At 39.0% G+C, this 22,771-nt stretch overlaps 1 protein-coding gene and 1 long non-coding RNA gene across 3 annotated transcripts in view; one reads left to right on the top strand and one right to left on the bottom strand.

Annotated features, from left to right (window-relative positions):
* The window catches only part of DNAH7 (dynein axonemal heavy chain 7), a 235,229-nt gene extending 212,458 nt beyond the window's left edge, over positions 1-22,771 (top strand). For both annotated transcript variants that reach the window (XM_070581701.1, XM_070581700.1), the window contains 7 exons: positions 2,342-2,527; positions 4,652-4,789; positions 8,455-8,685; positions 11,913-12,065; positions 13,493-13,670; positions 20,005-20,108; positions 22,356-22,771. In XM_070581701.1, coding sequence (XP_070437802.1) covers positions 2,342-2,527; positions 4,652-4,789; positions 8,455-8,685; positions 11,913-12,065; positions 13,493-13,670; positions 20,005-20,108; positions 22,356-22,562 — 1,197 coding nt within the window. In that variant the 3' untranslated portion in view covers positions 22,563-22,771. The remainder of the gene's footprint in view (positions 1-2,341; positions 2,528-4,651; positions 4,790-8,454; positions 8,686-11,912; positions 12,066-13,492; positions 13,671-20,004; positions 20,109-22,355) is intronic.
* LOC139076844 (uncharacterized) lies at positions 3,735-8,338 on the bottom strand. The gene is made up of 2 exons (XR_011528852.1): positions 8,213-8,338; positions 3,735-4,886 (listed from the first exon to the last, which is right to left on the bottom strand). It is a non-coding gene; the product is annotated as an uncharacterized lncRNA (long non-coding RNA).

The raw sequence follows: 22,771 nt of genomic DNA, 5'->3' as shown, positions 1-22,771 counted from the left end.
TTTCTCCATGAGGTCTTGGTCACTGACATGGTCTCCTAAATTCACTGCCTTCAGTTCCAGTTCTACAAGTAACAAATCCCATAATGTCCAACCCCTAATTCAATAAACTTCCCTCTCCAATCACGCCTGCCTGCTCTTCCCCAGAGCTGTTATTTCCATTGAAGAGATTCCTCCAGCTGGGATCCCTGGAATGTGGGATATCCACAGTTTAACTTTTCACGAGAACGGCAAGAAGGGCATGAAAGGCCCAGAAATGATGGCAAATCCTAAAGTAAAACGTCACTGTATTTTAGCAGAGAATATTTTAGAACATTACTATATTAAAATACCATAAGCAGTTAAACATTTTAAGTAAATGTTAAGTACTTAAGTAAAAACTAAAAGACAAATGAAAATTGGAGAAGATATCTAAAATTTATCTGACAAGCTGATTCAGTATCTTTATAAAGAGCTTTTAGTAATTAAAAAAAGAAGATAGTCATTCAAATGAAGAAAACACATTAAAAGACAGAGCCCATAATTTAACAATAAGAAGACAAAGGGTGAATAAACATTTAGAAAATGTCAATATCAAAAAAAAAAATAAATAAACTTAAGGTGTGTAATGTACAGCTTCGTGACTATAGTTAATAGTACTGTGTTGCATATTTAAAAGTTACTAAGAAATAGATCTTAAAAGTTATCACAAGAAAAAAAATTTTGTAACTATGTAAAGTGACAGGTGTTAAATAGACTTATGTGGTGATCATTTCACAATATATACAAATATTGAATCATTATGTTGTACATCTGAAACTAATATAATGTTAAATGTCAATTATAGCTCAATAAAAAAATAATAAAGAAAATAAACTTAAAAATTAAAACAATTTTATTGTTTATCAGTTTTTTTCCCCTAAATGATAAAGCTCAGTTTTGTTGAGAGTAGTGAGAAATAGAATTCTCTATATTGCTGGTGAGTGTTTCAGTGTTTATGCTTAGGATAAAAAAAATTGCAACATGAGAAGTCAATTCTTTTGCATTCATAAACATTCAAAACTACTGTATACCAGAGTATATAATAAAAAAGCAAACTAACAGTAAAAAAGTATTTCCACAAATTTGATAAATAAAGGTCAATTTAGGGGGCCGGCCTGGTGGCGCAGCAGTTAAGTGCGCACGTTTCGCTTCTCGGCAGCCCGGGGTTCGCCAGTTCGCATCCCAGGTGCGGACATGGCACCGCTTGGCAAAAAAGCCATGCTGTGGCAGGTATCCCACATATAAAGAAGAGGAAGATGGGCATGGATGTTAGCTCAGGGCCAGTCTTCCTCAGCAAAAAGAGGAGGATTGGCAGTAGTTAGCTCAGGGCTAATCTTCCTCAAAAACCAAAAAAATAAAGGTCAATTTATAAAACAGTTTATACAAATAAAGTAAAACTATTAAAACTTTAATTGAAAAAATGAGTAGGAGGCTAGTTCACAAAAGAACAAATGTTATTAAACATGTGAAAAAATTATGATCTTCACTAGTATTCTAAAAATGCAAATTAACACAAAATTATCTTTGGGCAGTCAAATTAGCAAAGATTTTAAAACTGATTCCTACAATTGCTAGCCTTTTAGTAAAGCAGTTTGGTGACATTAGTCAATTACTTTTTATAAATTTCTTTTCCTTGACATAGTAATTTCCTTGTCAGGAATCTGGACTAAAGAATTATTGGAAATGTTAAGAAATGTATATTTAATGAAACATAATTTAACACAGTAGAAAATTAGGAGCAACTGGAGTATTCAATATTAGAAGACAGTTATTAAATAGTATTTTCAAAGAGTCTTTCATGAAATGGTAAAAGACATCTCATAAAGTAATGGCTCATAAAGTAAGATTTGGTGAAAAATTATATGCAAAATTATATATATAGTGTGATTCCAATAGTCAAATTATATATGGATATAAAAGGTGGTGAAGGAAATGAACCCTATTATCTCTGAATTCTGTTGGATTTATTTTGAATGTCAATCAGCAGTGAAAGGTTTTCAAGGATGGGATTCCAGTCTAAGTCATTCTGTGACTGGCACACAGTAGGTGGTCCATTCATGTTGGCTGGATAGTGAGTGAGTTCACAGTTAATAGAGGAGTTCTATTCTCTGCATTGACTGAAAGGAAATGACAGACCACAACAGGAGAGCGAGAGGTGGGGGAATTGCAACAACCAGCAGGGAAGTATATACAGGGAATTGTGTTGGTGCAAATTTCTGTAAGCCATTTAATTTAATAATGTGAGGAAGCAGGAAACACATTTCTGTATAATGTGCTACTGATAACTCTTAACTGGTTGAGCGACTTGAGCTCTCAATTTTAGGAACTGCCTTATGACGCTCTGCGCTACATGACCGGTGAATGCAATTACGGAGGCAGGGTGACAGACGACTGGGACCGGCGCACGCTGCGCAGTATTCTAAACAAATTCTTCAACACAGAATTAGTTGAAAATCCAAGCTATAAATTCGACTCAAGTGGCATCTATTTCGTCCCTCCTTCTGGTGATGTAAGTATGCCCTTCAAGAAAACTAAAAGCAGGGGCTGGCCCCCTGGCAGGTGTTAGCTCAGGGCTGGTTTTCCTCAGAAGGAAAAAGAGAAAACTAAAAGCAGTAAAACATGAAATTCCTCTGGCAAAGACAAAATGGTGAGTGATTTTTCCAGAGGTCTTTCTTTTGGTTAACCATTGTGTGTGCTCTTTCAGTCTTATAGGGACAGAGCACCCCCCCCCCCACCCCCACGCATAGATGGAGTTAGTGGTTTCCAGTTTGCTGTAATGTGAGGAGTGTCAAGAATGGCTTCCTCAGGGATCTGAAATTCTGTTATCATGAATTCAGTCCTTTGGGTAAAAAGACATTGCCCCAAATCAAAATGGAAATACACATGAGAGGGGTTACAAACTAGTATTAACAATATTAGTTGATGTTTTTATTATGCTTGATTACTTACAAAACAGTTACATGCAAGTATCTCACTAGAGCATCAAACTAACATTGACATTATTGTTCTGTGCCTTTTACAAATGAGAAGGCAAGTTCACAAAAGCAGAATGACTTGCCCAAAGCTGCACAGGTAGAAAGAGGCAGAGAGTCACGGAACCACCTGCCACACAAGGCCGAGGCTCCCTCCTGCTATTTTTCCCAGCCCTGTCTAGTGGAAAATGTGGAATCTGCCTTCAGAATATCACATGGTAGCCTTCTAGGGACCACCAGGACAATCAAATTGGTTATCGTTTTATCCCCAGAAGTCAGAAGGGCACATATTGAAAGTTAAACATGCGGCCACATCTAACAGAGGCACATACCATCACCCCCGAAACTTAACTCCATCATCCACTAGGATTAATGCTCGCTGAGATATCAATAGGGATGAAGAGAACAATCAGTCCTAGAGCCTGGGTTGTTGATTAAGTGGAACAAGTCAACATGGGCAGTCATGGGCAAAATAATCTCCAATGGTGAACTGTCAAGTGAGCGAAAAAGCAAGATGAAGCCACGAGGATGTAACATAGCCTGTATTGGAAAACCATCAATGACCCACCCCTGACCCCCACCATATATATATATATGTAAGTCTTTGTATGTGATTATATGAGCATCAAGAAAGAAGGAATTTTAATAGAAGTCCATGAAAATAAAATACAAAATGTGTGCATATGCATAAAAACATATATCATGTTAGCAGTGGTTATCTCAGGATAATAACATTTCAGATAATTTTTACTTTTCTGAATTACACGATTTTGTCACAATAAGAGTAGACAGTATAGGGCAGGAAGACAATTCCTCTCCCCCCTAGGTCCTTCTGGCTGGTGTAAGAATTAAATTGACATGAGACAGAATAACAGGAAAATAAGACAGTTTGATAACATGTATACATTGGAGAAACCTAGGGAAACTGAGCAACTCATAGAATGGCAAAAGCCACCAGCTTAAATACCATCTTCAGCTAAGGACAAAGGAGGATGTTGGGGGTAGTGATTGGAGGCTTCAAAGGGGAGGAAGGTAATTTACATGGAGATGGAAAAGCAAATGTTTGATAAACAAGTGTTTGCTGGACCATCTATAGACAATGTGACCTGAGAGACACATTTTACATTACATTACAGTTATGGTATTAGCTTCTTCCTGGAACAGGCCTTCTGCCTTAAATTCTTTTAGGCAGTTAGGGGAAAGGTCAAAGTTTCTTTCAGAGTCTTTTGTTCTTAAAAATAATGAAGCCAAAGAGACACATTTTGGGGTGGCCCGTTCTGATCCCCCACAACAGAAAAATCAGAAAAGCAGAACAAATTTTATTGTTATTGCAATAAATTAGGAAGAGTCATCAGCAAAAAGCAGCACAGAAAGATTTCTATGGAAGAAATTTCTAAGTGAAGTGGCCAGGATATTCCTGTCTCCATTTTATAATCCATTCCAAGTGAATGCTGCATTTTCTTTTTCCCTCTGTGTCCATATCTTTTCTTTTTTTTTAAGCTTTGGCCCAGGTTGAAAGAAAATGAAAGCGTTCAGTGTCCAGTCTCACAGGCCCATCCACTCAACAACTTGAGTAGTGAAAAGTCTCTCTTTTCAGTGTGAAAGTCCTACAGGAGAGTTGATTTCTAACCTCCTGACTCCGTTGTTATTCATCTTTGCAGCACAAAAGCTACATCGAACACGCAAAGACTCTGCCGCTGACTCCGGCCCCAGAAATCTTCGGGATGAATGCCAATGCAGATATCACCAAAGATCAGTCAGAAACTCAACTGCTATTCGACAACATTCTTCTCACACAGGTGTGTGATCTGTATGGGAACTGGCTTCTGAGGCTGGAAAGGATGCTCCCCAAGCAGCATGTGCCAGCCCAGCAGCGGCCCACATACACAACTCCATCTGTGAACGTGGAGAACCAATTCAAGGAAAAGAAAAAAAACACATACGTATCTTAAATATGGATTTAAACATAAAATACATGAACGTATGGGTTTTTTTCCCATCAATCTTTGATTTGGAAAGAATCTTTGAGTATCTTTCTGCTGCTAGGAGTTCTTCGAGTAACATTCTTTGAGTATCTCTGAGTAATCGTTGATGTCATTCTGCTACTAGGAGCTCTATTTTGCTTTTCTTGTATAAATCGTGCCCAGATACATTATATGTTATTTCCCTTTTTAATTCCTCTAAAGTGAAAGAAGAATTTCAGAGATATTTGGGAAGCAGTGTGATGCCAGAATCCATCTGAAATTGTGCCTACTTATGTCTCTCACTAATTCAACAGCAACTCCTTAAATGATTTATCTTTATCAAACATTCCAGAACATATAACCTGGTTTACATAGAAAGTTTATTTCACATTAATATTTTATCAGATTACATAATATTCAAAGAATATAATTGCAATAGAAAGTACAAAATGAATAAAAAGGTTTTGGAGAAAAATACAGTTGACTCTTAGTAAACATGCAGCCCCACTACTGAGGGCATAAACGTAAGGGGGAGTTGGAGAGTACCCTTCTGAGGCGTCAGAATTCAGCATGCCATGGGCATGAGTCGGTCAGTTGTAATGAAAAAGATTTCATCTTGCTTATCCATTAAGAGATCTTCTCTTGTCCTCTCTTTAAAAGATGCACTCCGTTGTTTTTTTTTTTTTCATTTTTAAAGACAAATTCATCCAAATGGCAAGTTTCCTTAGTGATTGAATGAAATTTTAATAACTTAAGGATGACTATTCAGTCAAGCAAATTATTCCACAAACTGAATAATAGCTGATCTTTTATATTTTTACGGAATCTTGGAGTAATACTGATAACACTACATAATAATACTACATAGAGCTTACTGCGTGCTGGCACTGTTCTAAGTGCTTTACGTATAACAGTGTAATGCTTACGACAAGCCTATGAGACAGGGGCTAGTATTGCCATTTTACTGCTAGAAGCCAAGGCACAGAAAGATGAAGTAGCTTACCCAAGACCAGTTAGTACAATTTCAAGCCAGGACTCAAAGCCAAGTAGTCTGGCTCCCACTAGTTTGGCTCCAGAATCTGTGTTCTGAGCCACTATGCTCATACTCTTTCTAGATTCTAAAAATGGGCTAAGACCTAGAAAGCAGATAACCAGAGATGCTGGAAAAAAAAATGGCTAAAAGAACCAGATTAGAAGAATAACATGATGTGCCATCATTGATGGGAGAGTCCGTGGAACTCCTGACGCTTTGGTCTACTGTAAGATGACTTTTCCTAATGAGGCAAAAAGGACAAAGACTATTTTTTATGTCCATTTTACATGTTAATAGCAGTAAAATCAGTTATTGCCTGAACATGAAAGTATATGTACGGGTATGAATAAGTTGATCTTCAGAACATTAAATGCATGTAATCCACAATAGTCAGTCTGACAACAGGACATTTATAGTGTCTTTTGGCTTTATTTAAACTTGATGGGGTGTGCCACATTACAGAATACATAAAACAGTAGGCTCTTTCCAACAGAAAATGACTCAGAACCAAACACATAAGTTGAAATACACATGGGGTATCTTCTCAGTATGTAATTAAACAACCTCTTTCAATATCCTCAAACTTTCCTTGGCAAGGACAATTCTAGCAATGGGTAGGCAGTAGTTCAGTGACTGCATTGGGTTTACCACAATTCAGAGGCAAAGAGAGAGACAAGAGCTGCAGAGTTTGCAGAGCAAGCTAATGATGACAAGACTTTTACATTATCTGTTTAATTAAAATATCCTTAAAAATTAGAGGGAGATATTGGCGGGGGGGGGGGGGGTATTTTTGCAGCACTCTCTTGCTTATGCTTAACTGCCAGACTCTCTTTTGAATGGGAAAATTGTTTCAACTTAAAATATTATAAAACTAAAAATGGTCTGAGATCTCTGCAAAGGTTAAACTCTGTGAAGTCTCTTTGAAAATGAATCCCACTTATCTTTATTTGTTTAATAAAAAGAAATAACACTTAGAAGGTTTCAATTGACATTTGTGAAAACTCTAAGGAAAGATAGTCAAAAGAAAAATGCTAAGTTAAATAATTACAAATAAATAATACCGTCTTGCTCTTAATTCTCATTATCAGTTGGATATTACTTTTAAAACATATCACCTCAATTATGTGATTTTGGTATGTGAGAAATAGGTAAAAGGAATGATTGTGTTACTAAAATAATTTTCTTACATTTTTGAAGGGCTATAGGCCTGGAATTTGTTTTTGTTTTTTCTTTCTTGTTTTCTTTTGGTGGAGGCACAGCTCTTGTTAGAAAATATGAATGTTTTTAATGAGTTTATATTACCTTATATGCATGCCAAAATACAAATAGAAATCAGCATATCATTCTTTAAATGCAATGGAAATAGGTATTTCACTAGTTTTGGCCAAATATTCATTATCTTCCTTGCTGTCTATAATTTGTTTTATATACTTAGTTGTAAACCCAGCACTTTGGGATCGTATTAAAGAATTACCATAATGACATATCCCTTTTTTTATTAGCATGTAATTAAGACCAACATTTAATTCTTTTATTGTACAATTTCATAGGATCTTATGGGGGTATGTAGTAGGTGGCATTAAAAATCTCACAAGAAGCTTAAGAAATAGTCAATATTTATGGAATAGATCCAGTATAGAAACGAGGAAATATAAAATCTGAAATAAGCATAACACAATTTCCTCCGACTGGAAAAATATGAGGAATATTCATTTATATTCTAATTGTGCTTGTTCTGTCTCACCCCATACACACACACGCGCACACACACACACAAACACATTCATTTATTCTGAGGTTTTAAAGTTTTTTTCCAGAAAATATAGACTCATTTACACAGTGACACTATAAACATAGAAAATAAAAATTGAAATGAAATTCCCCTTCTTTGCTTCCAATGTGAATCACTAAAATCTGCCTTTTCTGCATAACTCTTCCAACTGCGTAGAGGAGATGGGCTTATTTTCTTTGCCCTCCTGGTTCAAGGAGACAGCTATATCTCTGCTTTTGGCAACCAGTGGGCACCAGAGTTATAGCGAATATATTTTGCGGCAAGCTTTCTCAAAGCGGGATCTGATTTCCTCCTCCTGGGTTTTAATGCCCGTCATCATTTAGCCATGCCAGCAATGAAAATGCTTTCTCGCCCTCCGTCCGCAGCATCTACTCCTCTCCCGCCACCAGGCAGCACAATGTGCAGCTTATTTGCTTCCTCCAGACCCTCTTACCTCTCAACGCTGTACGCTCCCTTCTTCCTCCTCTCTCTCTAACAGTTATTTTCTGCCGCAGCTCCTCCCCCCGCACCCCCATGCCTGTTATCAGCGCTGCAATACATCTCGTGTGGAGAAGAAGCCTAGATAAAATGGCAGAGTAGTACTCATTCTTATAACATTTACCTTAGGAGTTTTCCTATCCAGCTATGCTTAGACCTTTATGAGGATTTCTGATTTATAGTTTGGATTCCTTATAGTCTCGTTCAGCAGAGGCTGGTGCAAAATCATCGGAGGAAGTAGTAAATGAGGTCGCTGGTGACATCTTGGGTAAACTTCCAAACAACTTTGATGTTGAGGCTGCAATGAGGAGATACCCGACAACTTACACGCAGAGCATGAACACTGTGCTCGTCCAAGAGATGGGACGCTTCAATAAGCTGTTGCAGACCATAAGAGAATCATGCTCCAATATTCAGAAAGCAATCAAGGTAAGGGCACATGCACCAAAGCAAAATCATTGAAGTAAACCTATTCGCTTACTTAGCAAATATCTCTTGGGCACAGATTCCATGCAAGTCCTGTTCTTAGTTCTGGGGATAGAAAAAAATCCTTGCTCTTGGAGAGCATGTAGAATTCTGGGGGTGACAATTAATAAAGAGGTAAATAAGTATAGAGTATGTTAGGTAGCAATAGTTTACTGGATAGGATACAAGCCAAAGAGTTAACAAACCAAGTGTTAAGGGGTAAGAAAGACAATGCCTCCGCCCTTGTACAGCTTACGTTTTAGTAAGGGAGACAGACAATTAAAAAATAAACAAATCAGGGGCCCGCCCATGGCTGGGTGGTTGGGTTCGGCAGTCCGGGGTTTCCCTGGTTTGGATCCTGGGCGCAGATATGGCACCGCTCATCAGGCCACGCTGAGGCGGCATCCCACATGCTACAACTAGAAGGACCCACAACTAAAAATATACAACTATGTACTGGGGGGCTTTGGGGAGTAAAAGGAAAAATAAAATCTTTAAAAAAAAATAAACAAATCAATATGTAACAGAATTTCGGTAAGTTCTATGGAAAAAAATAAAACAGGGTAAACGAGTAGAGAATGGCAGGTGGGAGACTCAGTCGTTTGGGGCTGGCTCCTCCCAGGAGCTGACCCTTGAGCAGGGGCCTGATGTGAGGGACAAGCTGTGGACCGTTGGCACAGCAGGTCTAGCTAGTGCAGAGGTCAGGAGAAGGGGCATGGCGTGGTCTGGGAACACAGTCAGGAAGGCTGCTGTGGCGAGAGGGGAGTGAGCAAGAGGGAGATGCTAGGACAGAGAGGGGAAGCCCTGGGCTCCATGGTGGCCTTGTTGGCCACGATTAGGGTCTTGAATTTTATTGTAAAGTATAAAGGGAAAGGGAAGCCTGCAGAGGGCTTTACGCAATGAAGTGAAATGGTCTGTTGTAGATTTTTAAAAGTTCTCGCTACGTTTTTAAAAGTTCACTGCAGAAAGGACTGTAGGGGCACAAGAATGCAGGCAGAGACTAATTACGCGATTGAAGTGGTCCAGCTGAGTTGGTTTCTTGTAGCCTAGGAGGTGGAGAGAAGTGGTCAGATATGAGTTATCATTGAAAGAGGAGTCGCCCAGGCTGGCTGTAGTGTAATCTGGGTGGGCCGTTTGGCTCAGAAGCATTCAGCACCATGTGTTTTTCCTTGACCCGGTTCTTCTTGTATGCTTCCTGGAAGATAGAGGCCTGGTTCCAGCATTCAGGGAGCTAAAAGGGGAAAGAGGCCTCAGGGATCTCAGCATTCAACAGACATGCATTCGTTTAATCCCCCTGATTTCAGTATGGCAATTCTAACCCCGGCTGAGCCTGGCATCTCTCACTCCCAGGATTCCTTCGTTTTCCTTTCCAGGTTTCATTCAAGGTGGGTGATGTGCAGTTTTGTGGTACAGGACCTAGGAGTCTGTGTGGTTGTTTTTTTTTTTTTTTTTTGAGGAAGATTAGCCCTGAGCTAACATCTGCCACCAATCCTCCTGTTTTTGCTGAGGAAGACTGACCCTGAGCTAACATCCGTGCCCGTCTTCCTCTACTTTATATGTGGGATGCCTACCACAGCATGGCTTGCCAAGCGGTGCCATGTCCGCACCCCAGATCCGAACTAGGGAACCCCAGGTTGCCGAAGCAGAACCTGTGAACTTAACCGCTGTGCCACCAGGCGAGCCCCAGGATTCTGTTTTGTAAACCAGGTTTCAACAATCTTTGCCATTTAGCACCATCCTCCTGTCCTTGCTTTCATCTAAGGCCATCAATTCCAAATATTTTTGAGTGTTCTGCATTGTATACCGAGTTGATTCTTAGCTTCCTCTCAGCCAGTTTAGGACCAGGTTTCTCCTGATCTACCAACAGTCCATGTGCTTTCTAGCTCCCAAAATTGTATTGTCATTATGCCTTCCCCTATTTTTTCTGCACTTGTGGGTTTGTGCCTTTAAAAAATAAATTTCTTTGCTGTTGTTTTAGTGGATTTAGGGAAGGAGGCAAATGAAACGTGGGTGTTTAAGCCATGAAATTTACTCTAAAATCTTCTCCATATGTTAGTTGGAATAATATTGTCAACCATAAAGAAAGTAATGATGATGTCAACTGGCGCAATGGCCAGATCAAATAGGCAGGAATTTTCAAGGGCCTCAAAGTTTTGACATCTATATGTCAGAGATTCAAAAAGGTCAATTAGACTTCACAAATGGAATCCAGGATATTTTAACTTTTCAAAGCGTTTCATATAATTTTCATAATTTTATATTCATCACTGTCCTTTCAAGAAGGCAAGACAGAGAGGCTGGCCTGGTGGAGCAGCGGTTAAGCGGGAATGTTCCGCTTCAGCGACCCGGGGTTGGCTGGTTTGTATCGTGGGTATAGACATGGCACTGCTTGGCAAGCCATGCTGTCGTGGGCGTCCCACATATAAAGTAGAGGAAGATGGGCACGGATGTTAGCTCAGGGCCAGTCTTCCTCAGCAAAAAGAGGTGGATTGGCGGCAGATGTTAGCTCAGGGCTAATCTTACTCAAAAAAAAAAAAAAAAAGGCAAGACAGAGATATATTAGTTGTCCATTTAATAAACAAGTAAATTAAGTGAAAGTTAGGCTATGATTTAATAGCTAGTCAGTAGCCAGGTATTGATTAAGGTGATTTTCTAGGGTGGGCAAAATGGGAGAAGGGGGTCAAAATGTACAAACTTCCAGAAAATAAATAAGTCTTGGGGATGTAATGTACAGCACAGTGACTATAGTTAATACACAGCATATTTGAGAGTTGCCAAGCGAGTAGATTTTAAAAGTCCTCATCACAGGGAAAAAAAATGTATAACTGTTGGTGATGAATGTTAGCTAGACTTATTGTGGTAATCATTTTGCAATATACACAAATATCGAATCATTATGTTGTACACTTGAAACTAATATAAAGTTTATAGGTCAATTATACCTCAATAAAAAAATTTCCATTAAAATTTGATCAGCTTGAAATTGTTAATGTTTTCCTAAGGAATAGTTCAAAGACTCCATGACTTACTTGTGAGCAAAAGAAAAATATCTTTGCTTTCTCTTTTTTTGCTATATGACTCAACCCTAACTAATCACTACTGTAAACAAAGGATAATTAGGAAGAAGGTATTAAGAGAAGATTCTCCAAAATCTGTACTGTTGCGTTAACCAAAGGTTGCATGTGTTTCAGGGGCTTGTCGTGATGTCTACAGACCTTGAAGAAGTGGTTAGCAGCATTCTGAACGTCAAAATCCCAGGGATGTGGATGGGCAGATCCTACCCCAGCCTGAAGCCCCTCGGGAGCTATGTGAATGACTTCCTTGCGAGACTAAAATTCTTGCAGGTGAGTTCATCCAAATGATAATACATTAAGTTTCTTCTGATCTCCTTTTCTTCATCAGGATGCCTAATTTTATGAGTATTGCTCTCTAGTTTTTCTGTGTGTCCCAGGCACAAGTGACCACGATCCAATATTGCCTGTAGATTGTGTAATTGTTACACTGAACTGTCAAAATACCGGTATTGGAAGCAGAACCTCTGAAAGCTTCTTTAGGAGCAGGTGTTCCTGTTCAGTGAAGTTAGATATTCAAGCCAATGGCATTTGAAGAGAGAAAACAACTGGCTATGTTGATTTTTCCGTTAAATATTTAGCATTAAAATCGATCCCTAGAGCAAAGCATCTTAGACAGCCAGACAAGTTGCTAACAAGGAGCATTATTTCTTCCTTGTCCTGCATTCTTCCAGGTCATGAAATCAATAGATTGCTGGTTCAGCCCAAGATAGTAATACCCACAATGGCTAATTGTCCTGGAAATGTTGAGTGGGCTGAAGCCTACCTCCTAATTATCTGGCAATACTGGTGCTTAACTGTGTTCTTTTTAACAATTATATTCATTAGCGATATTGATCAATTTCCTAGATAGTGTATGTGGAGCATCAAAAACTGCCCATGAGGAGATTTCTGCGGGAATAAAATGACTAAACTTCCCCTCCAGAGTACAGGCCTTCTGTTGTATAGAGTTGATATGAAGCAGTTAAGATTATTCTTGAAAGGTGAAGGCTCTACTTTGTACTCTAATAGGGGAAAGTTCTTCAAATTAATTTCTTCAGATTGTCTTCTACAATTTCCTATTTAGTTAAAATCAGTATTCAACTAGCTTATTATAATACATGATATGAACAGAATATCCAGATATCTTGATATTTATTAAAATCTTCGGCTCTCATTACCCTGTTTCTTCTGGGAGTTCCTTGTGTAATACTGTATTTCTTTATGGTGAATTTCATTGTATTTTGGTGAAGTAGGAGAGAAAACTTCCCAAGGAATATTCTACTGCGTATTAATGACTAAAGAGAAAAAAAACCTGAAAAACATTACCATCTGACCAGACTTCATAGGGATCTCTTCTATTCAACTATATAACGTGATACGTTGTACAACAATGTATATTAGATGTTCACTATTTTAGGGAGCTTTTCTGAAGGAGTCATTGGGCTTGTATAAAACATGTTTGTATCTGCATTCGTGCACATTGTGGTACTCAAGCTGGAGCGATGGATAGGAAACTGAAGTCAGAACAAATACTGAATATACTACTTATTTTTTAAAACCTGAGAGTATGACTTTTTATTCCTCAAAGGGTTACCTCATTTATTAGTTTACCTAAAAGATAATGGGGGGGGGGTGGTGTTTGGACAAATTTTGTTAAGCAGCGCTGTATTCAGAGTTGAAGGCTCTGTTGTTGGGACACTTTTACTCTGACACCACAGCAATGGTACGAGGTCGGCCCTCCTCCAGTCTTCTGGCTGTCTGGCTTCTTCTTCACACAAGCCTTCCTGACCGGTGCCCAGCAGAACTATGCCAGGAAATACACCATCCCCATTGATCTTCTTGGGTTTGACTATGAAGTGATGGAAGACAAGGAATATAAGCATGCTCCGGAAGATGGTAAGTGCACTGACAGAATGAGTTGGCTTATATCTGGGCACTGAACAAAAACGTAACATTCTTGCTTACTTTTCTCAACTGTTAAAAAACTTAATCATCATATATGTAACTTACTGTCCAATGATGGAGAAAAAAACTATTGAGAGACAGAGAGCAAGTGAGAGAGAGAGAGAGCAAGAGAGAACAAGCAAATGGTAAAGCAAATGGGGATAAAATGAATCTGAATAAGGAGTATATGTCCCTGGTCATGTTTTATTTTTGCAAAATTTTCTAAGTTTGAAATTATTTCTAATAAGTTAGGAATAAAGTAATCATCAAATTAACAATACATGGAATAATCAACCATAATCTTATGGTGACCTTGGGGAATTAAGATGGCACAGCATTGGAAAGAAGGTGGTTTCCTGGTCCCATGAAGACATCCCTTTGCAGACTCCTAAAACAGGTATTCTTTCCTGTTATGTGCATCATTCCAAAACTTAATAAAGCTGATAGCTAATAGGAGCATTTGTTTTGTGATTGAAGCATTGTGAGGAAATTTATCTTTATTTTCTTAATAGACTGTCTTTTCAATACTTAGTGGCTACCCTAGTGTTTTATTTCAGATTTAGTGGACAGAGCTACTATTTTAAACAAGCATTATTTTTTAAATGCTACAGATTCCTGAATTTTACCAAAATGGTGGTCTTTAAATAAATGACTTTAATCTCTAAAGAACTCTTAATGTGTCCTGCTCTAACTAATGTGTCGAAGACAACTCTGCTTCCTTATTTGTCACCGGCTCACTCTATTAGACACTGCGGATGTCAGCAGTGAACAATTTAGACAGGATCTTGACCCTCAACTAACTTAGGCTTTGGTGGGATACTAACAAGTAAACGTGTAACCCGAACAGTGTACGATAATCACAGTACTGTGTCATGTGGTTTTACTTTACATCAGTGGCCACAAACCTCAAGGGTGTTGTAACACTATGAAGCAATCCTACTACTATTCCCTGAGAAAGTTGCTTTCCCACGCTAAAAGCAACCACTTGTGCCTTCTTTGTCCTTCTCTCTGCCCTCACATCTCACCTCATAACTTCATTGAAAAAATAAGAAGCCATCAGAAAAGAGCTTTCAGCACAGCCAAATCCATAAATCTGTCGATAGGTGCATGCTCTGAGAGTCCAGATCCTATTTTTTCCCTCCTTCTCAAAGGTTTTGCTCCTTCAGTTGTTCCCTCTTTTTCTAGAATCAGCAGTATCTCTCTCAGTACTAAGTAATTTGTATCAGCATGCAACATGGTCTGGAATCTCTCGTCTTAAAACAAATCAAGAATTCCAATTGTCTTACCATCTACACCCCTCAGCTACTATCCCGTGTCTCTGCTCCCCTTTATAGCAAAATTTCTCAAAAGAACTGTCTCTACATGCCATCTGCAGGTTCTCGCCTCGTATTTCCTGTCTACTCTTCATCCTGTCGATCAACTGAAGCCCTTCTTTTCTGAGTTATTAATAACTTCCATGTAGACAATGTCCTCATCTTTCTGTCCTCGTCTTAACCTCTTAGCAGTTTTCACTAGTTGACAACCTCCTCTTTCTAGAGACATTCTTCTCTCTGTTTCCAACACATCACCCATTTCCTGATTTTTCTTTTCCGCTGGACACACGTACGCTTCTTTGCTAGCTTATCCTCCTCTGAATATTGGAGTTCCTGAGGACTCAGTCCTGGGACTGTTGTTCTTTTCTAATTGCATCCTCTCCCCAAGTGGCCTCATACTTTTTTGTGTCTTTAAAGATTGTCTCCTGGCTGATATCTTCCAAATTTAAATGTCCAGTCTTTCCTCTAAGACCCAGACCTCTCTATCCAACTGCCTACCTGACATCTCCACTTTGGTGTCTCCTGCATAGGTAAAATTTATAATGAATTTCAATAAATGGCACCACCACCCAACCAGAAGCCCATGAACTCTTCTTCCTTCTCCTGCTCTCTCATAACTCACATCAAATGCAGTCACTCTTGTATAATCCTACTGCCGCCACTGTTTTTATCTAGACTTCTGCTCCAGCCTCTTATCTAGCCTCCCTACTAGTGTAGTTACACTCTTATAATCCTTCATTTGTTCAGAAGCCACATAAACTTTTTAAATACGTAAACAGATAATGTCATCACTAAGCCCCCATAGAAAATTTAGACAACTAAATATGTTAATAATGACATTTTTTCCTTTGTAGTTAGAATCAAATCTAGATCCCAAGAGGCTAGTGATCTTGTTTGTCTTCCTCCTTCTTTTCTTAGCGCCTGTCAGAGTGTCTGGCATGCAAGAGGCCCTCAAATACTCCTGTGGAAATTCCAAAAATCATGCTGCTTGAATCCACTACAAATTCATGGAATCTAACCAACTTTTTAAGCTACTGTTCATTGCAATCTTCTTTAATACTTAATTTAAAGTTTTATTGCAGAAACACATTTAAGAACATTAGATGCAAGGAGAAAAAGATCACTGGGACAAATGATATTTTAAAACTAATCGTTTTTCCTCCGGCCATAGATGCCTAACCTATCATTAATTTGGGCATTTGTTCAGAATACTTTCATTCCTAGCACACCCTGAATAGACATACTGCTGCCTGAAAAGGGTGTTTAACCACCTTCTGCTAAGTTGTTTAGTTTATCGTTTCTTTAATTATACAGGCCTTTAAAAAAAATACCTTATCTGTACAGCTCACAGTATATTACATGCTGTAAAAGATAACATTAAATAGAAGTTTGAGTTCCCACACCCTCATAAAGATCAGAACATATATAGGCAGGTTAGCAACATACCGAGAAGGAAACATAATTTGCTTCAAACTAAGTATTTGGGAAAGGAGGAAGGGAGTGTTTAAGTTGGGTAAAGGCAAATCGAAGGAAGGCCATGGAGTTGCTCTGTTACTACTACTGGTTTCTGGAAACTTTACATTTATTTTACTTTTCATTTAATCTTCATGATACCCCTACGGCACAGATACTATCATCCCTCTCATACAGAGCTAGAAACTAAGGCTCAGAAGGTGCAATAACTTGCCCAAGCTGTCACGGCTAGTAACGGCCGAGCTGAGCGCCCACCCCCAGGCCGCCTGGCTCTCCTGCTGCACTGGCTGCTTTCTCTCTGGCCCACTGAGAATTTTTGCCTGAGTGGAAGTCCGCAAACATCATCAAACTCCTCAGGGGAAGCTTTCTTGAAGAAGCGATGGTTGATTCTTAAGTATTTAATTCAGATGCGAGAATTTTTTTCTAAATTGTCCTCATATCATTATGGTAAAAGGCAGAAGATGGCATTTGGAGTCTGAATAGCACTGATGATGTCCCTCAGAGTTAGATGTTTTTGAATTCAGCTAAAGATAGGATTTATAAAAGCATTGCCTGAGTTTACAAACTAGCTAACACCTGAGATCAAACTGTTGAACTGCCCGTCATTATATACTGAATTTGGACATTGTACAGGATAATTGCTATTTCCTTTTACAATGATTTACTAATTTAACCCACAACCCCTTTTATTAAAGATCCAAATTTATTAAAATCCAAAATTAGCTTGAAAACAGTGAAGCAGGAATAAAGCACAACTTATTTAAAGATCAATAAAGACCATTTAGTGTTCCAGGATCGCACAGTAAAGAGTAGCTGTCAATTAAGCCAGCCATTTTACTGAATACCAAAGTATCAGCCTAAGGTTTGACTTATAATAGCAGATAAATATTTACTAAATCATGAATTTCATTATTTTGTACACACACACATATTTCACCAATAAACACAGACACGCACAAATTAGGCTTTTTGTAATTCCATTTTTTCCCTTCCTACTAGCTAATTCTAAGAAAGAAAATGACATTGCATGGAATGATTTGGAGCGATAGACTTTTCCTAAAGAGCAGCTTTCTCATGGGACCCTAGTGGGAGGAACACAGATGGCACCTGAGAACAGCTTGGGCTGGAACCACAGCTTCGTTCTCTCTGATCGCTACCCTCCACCAGTCTCTCTCCTTTACACGCTTTAGTATGTGCCTGTTTCTGGGGCTCAGGAAGATATTAACCTTATTTACCTAAGACTGGATTGAAACGTAATGAAAAGGTCACTTTAAGGCCACAAGGCCACTACAAATTGACTTACATTTGGGCCCATACATTCTACATATATTTTCCTAAGATTCCTCTTGTCTGGACTACTGGGAAGTACTGGGTGACTCAGAGTCATCAGGGGAGAGCACTGCCCAGCAGGAAGGGAGGCAGAGAACAGCCAACGAGAGAGGCCGAGAAGCTGTAGGTGACACGTGCTGACCCCGTCTCTCCCGGATGGCAAAAGGCATGCCTCACAGAGCAGGAGAGGCTGTGACCCATGACTCGGTTACCATCTGCCTGCTGTTTTACATCTTGTGTTTTCCATAAGGCCCTTCTTGACCATGAGGAATGAAAACATTTCCTATAAGATTGTTGGGATGGAGGGAACTTTGATCCCTGTTGTCACTTTTCTTAGATGTGCAACTCTTCCATTTGTTTACTCTCTACGACATTTTTTCTTTCCCAAGTGAGGATTAGATAATCTAATTGGTTAGAGCCAGAGACTGCTGACGAGTCAGCGGCGCCAGGGTCTTCAAGGGCTTTCCCGGACCTGTCTGCGGGGCTCCTCTGCTTCCCCTAGTCCCATCCATTATCGTGACCGGCCTGCAGGCCTTCCATTTGGCCTAGAGGTTAGCAAGTAGGATGTTTGCAACCTCTCTCTCCCTCAGGCGGGTCCACGCCCCACACTGCCCCAGGCTCAGGGGGCATTTTGCAACTCAACTTTACCCAAGTGATAGTAGGGAAATTACTGGACAAGTGCTTTGTCAATTAATAAAACTGACATTTTATTCCAACTATTCTTTGCATCAGTTAACACCTAGAGGAGAAAGGGTAAGTCTTTCCCCCAACATCCATCATTGGACCATCCACATGTAGCTTTTAAAATTTAACTATAATTAAAATTAAATAAAACTTAAAATTCAATCCCTTGGTCACACTAGCTGTGTTTCAGGTGTTTAATAGCCAGTGGCTACCATATTGGAAAGCACAGATATAGACTATTTCCATCACTGCAGAAAGTCCTGTTGGACAGTGCTGCCCAGTGGATTTTTATATACTACTTTACCAAGTGCTTTCACCAGCACTGAATGATTTGATTCTAACAACTCTACAAGGTACACAAAGCAGGCATCATTGTTTTACAAATGATTTCCAGCTGTTCTCCAACGATAAAACATGTCTAAAGTTAAATGAATTGCTCAAGGTCACACAGCAATTAGGAACTAAAATCTAGGTCTTTCTAAATTCCACATTGCTTGCCTTCACATCTGTGCAACAGTTGCTACAAATGTTTTCATGTGCGGATAGCTACATTCAGTCCATGAGGCTTTACCCAGTGGACAGCCAGAGAAAGTCAGCCGGGGCTCACTGCTTTCCTCACTGGTGTTCTTCTTTAACTGTTCGTGTGTGACCTCATGCTCTAGAGGAAGTCCATCCACGTGTCCTCTCATACAGACTATGGAGAGGTGTTGGAGTGAGAATAAATTCTAGAAGGACAGGAGAAACTTAACTCTCAGGACACTAGAGATCTGCAGAAGAGTATTCTGTTCACATGCTGCCTGGAGCCACTGCATCCCTCCAAATGCAGGCAGAAATTTCCTTGCATATTTCCTGTCTTCTAACATTATAATCATTGGCCAGTTCAAACAACACGGAGGGACCTTGAGGGTACTATGCTGAGTGAAATAAGTCAGAGGGAGAAAGACAAGTACCATATGATCTCACTCATAAGTAGAAGATAAAAACGACAAAAAAAAAAACAACAAACACACAGCGTTGGAGATTGGACTGGTGGTTACCATTGGGGAAGGGGGGAGGGCAAAAGGGGTGATTAGGGTCACATGTGAGGGGATGCACTATAATTACTGTTCAGGTGGTGAACGTGATGTAATGCATCCAGAATTTGAAATATGATGTACATCTGAAAAAAATAAAAATTGAAAAAAAATATAAATCTGATAAGTGTTCACACAAACTGAGAACTTCCCACAGACTAATTAAAAATTCCTTTCCTCTTTTGTTTTCCACATCTAATTTTACTATTGAATTAATTGACTATGCAAAGTATAGATATTCTGGAAATATGGGTGTTAAGACAAAGCACTCAGAATAGCGCTTTCATTTTAGAACAAGTCCTAGGCTACCGACCTCGTGTCATTTGCGTAGTGTTCACCTGTAGGAATTTCAGATTCAGAGCTCAATGAATACACGGTTAAAGTGTCGCTCTAACCTGCTTCTTTTATATTTAGGTGTTTTCATTCATGGATTATTTCTAGATGGAGCTTCCTGGAATAGGAAGACCAAGAAACTTGCAGAATCACATCCCAAAATTCTTTATGATGCAGTGCCTGTGGTTAGTATTTTCTAATGACATGTACACGGGGTCTATTTTATATATATATACACACACACACACATATACACACACACGTACACATATACAGTCAATTCTCGTTATTCACGGTAATTATGTTTTATAAAGTGGCTGCCAACAGTGAATTAGTAAATACTGAACCATTGCTCCTAGGAGAAATACAGGTTGTTTCTGCGATCCTCTGGTCACATTTTTGTTAACTGATGAGTACAGAACCTTGCTTTATTGGTGCTTTTGTTTAAAGATACTTTATTTAATGTTTATTGTTGATTCATTAACATTGAACTCATGGCCAACAGCACTGTCTTATGCCTGAACGAAGTTTACGATATTTTCTCCATGAGGCACATCACAGCCTTTCTGCACTTAGGAACACTACACAGCACCTCAGCGCTACACTTGGGGGCCATTTTAAACAGTGAAATCACCAAAAACGCCACAAAAATGTGAAAAACTTGGAACTAAATAAACTGTGAAACGGATACTTGTTTTAGTTATGAGAGCTGAGACAAGGCGGCAGAATGTCACCAGGTTCAACCTCACCTGGGAACCTGCTTGTCTGGTGACTCAGTTTTTGGTGCTCTGAGCATGCCTGTGAATGACTGCAAAAGCGCAGAGTATTGATTTTAGGATAACGAATAAATTTTAGTGATAGGCAAATTCGCAAATACGGACAGGAATGAGGATGGATGGTATATATGTATCCACATACACACACATACATATATGTTTATCATATATATTTTCTTACATATACATTGTCCTAAAAATGTGAAACTTGCAGATTTAGATTACTATATGAAAACCATCTGCAGAAAGTTTCCTGGCACCTATCTTCAGCATGGGCAGACTAAGCTATATTGTTGTTTCCATCTGTTATTACATCATAGCTAGATAGATTTTTCACATAACTTGAAGGGTTGGTCTGGGATGGTGATGAAATACATGCTATGGATTGACATGAATTCTGTTTGTGGGGCGCTAGGGGCAGCTCAAACGGGCAAGAATCCTTCAGAGCAGCTCTAACGGGCAGTGAGGGACCAGCTGACAGCCAATTCTAAAAATCCTGCCATATGTACTAAGATACTGTGGGCAGACAGAGTTTCAAATACGAGACCCAAATTGAAAGTCACAAGGGCAAATGTTTGCAACTTCCGGAGTTGATTGGGATCAAATCATCTTGCTTTCACATGCAAACTCTTCAGTAGCTTGCAGTGAATAGCAGAAGGAATTTATCCATGAATGATTTTCCTGAATAAGGAAGTCACAAAGAAAAATTCTCATTAACAAAACCCACTTTTGGTTGAAATGAAGTACGTCTGACTTGAGTGTTGAGTCCATATATTTATATCTGAAGAACCCCTTATAATAATCTGGATTCCACAATTATGTGGGAGAAAGAGAGAAACTAGCATCTTTATACAATTTACTTTGACCTGAGAAACCTAAACAAGAGCTCTGAGCAGTGGGGCTGTCAACTCCCATCACCTCAAGGATTGCTATTACTTCTACTGCTAAAAGGAATTTAATTAAATTCTAAAACAAAACATTAATTCTTCTTTATGATCATAGTTTGTTCTTTACGCTTATATTCAGAGATCAACTTGCTCCCAAATCTTAGTTTTGAGATTGGTGAGGTTCAACAATGGTAACATTCTAGGCACGTGGCTAATCACTCTCTCAAAGGAACGTGAGTCTATTGTAGTTAGAAAGGAATGCAGTTATACTTTTAAGCAGAGGCCACAATATACATAGTAGCCCCTTTAAAATAGTCACCATGAAAACGAGGAGGTGATCTGCTTCTACAATCATTGAAGAAAAGCCTTTCAGAATTCTGGGGGGTTGGCCTTTAACTAATAAGGCAACATGAGTGCGAGTGTCAAGGGTGGCAGCTCTCTCCTCTGAAAGTCTGAGTTTTTATTATTGTAGGCACCAAAGTCATTCTCAGCTAAGTACAGTGGAGAGGTGATGAGTAAATGGGCAATATGTTTCTGGACAGAGTAGGTGAAAATGACTATTTTTTCTCATTTAGTTTCTCGACTGGTTCTGAAGATAGCTCTAAGAGCTCTAATAAAATGTTTTGAGCAATGGCAGCACTGCTGACAAAAATAAAATCTATTTGGGCCACAGAAATTTTCAGACATAACTTTAACAATACCATATCAGGCTCAAATATATGTAAATATACCAGCCTTGACTTAAAGAAGTTTACGCACTTCCTTCCAGATGTGGCTGAAACCCTGTAAGAGGGTAGATATTCCAGAACGACCAAGTTACGTTGCTCCATTGTATAAGACAAGTGAGCGGAGAGGAACATTATCCACCACCGGGCACTCTACGAACTTCGTAATTGCCATGACCCTTCCCTCTGACCAACCCAAGGAGCACTGGATTGGACGCGGTGTAGCACTGTTATGTCAACTTAACTCATAATTAGAAGACGTCGTTTCCCTGTTCCTGTTTCTTATAGACGGTTGAGTAGAAAATATATTTTACTTTTTAAACAATTTATTTGGCTTAAATCAATTTGACTAAAGTTATACTTAATTATAAATTTATGTGCAAATGTAGCCTATATTTAAAATGATTCATACCTCAGTGTAAGGAAATGTTCTGAAGTAAAGACTAGACTGAAGAAAACA

Source organism: Equus przewalskii, chromosome 17 (assembly GCF_037783145.1).
Source record: "Equus przewalskii isolate Varuska chromosome 17, EquPr2, whole genome shotgun sequence".
In the NCBI taxonomy this organism is placed as follows: domain Eukaryota; kingdom Metazoa; phylum Chordata; class Mammalia; order Perissodactyla; family Equidae; genus Equus; species Equus przewalskii.
This window is presented reverse-complemented; position numbering and strand designations above follow the sequence as displayed.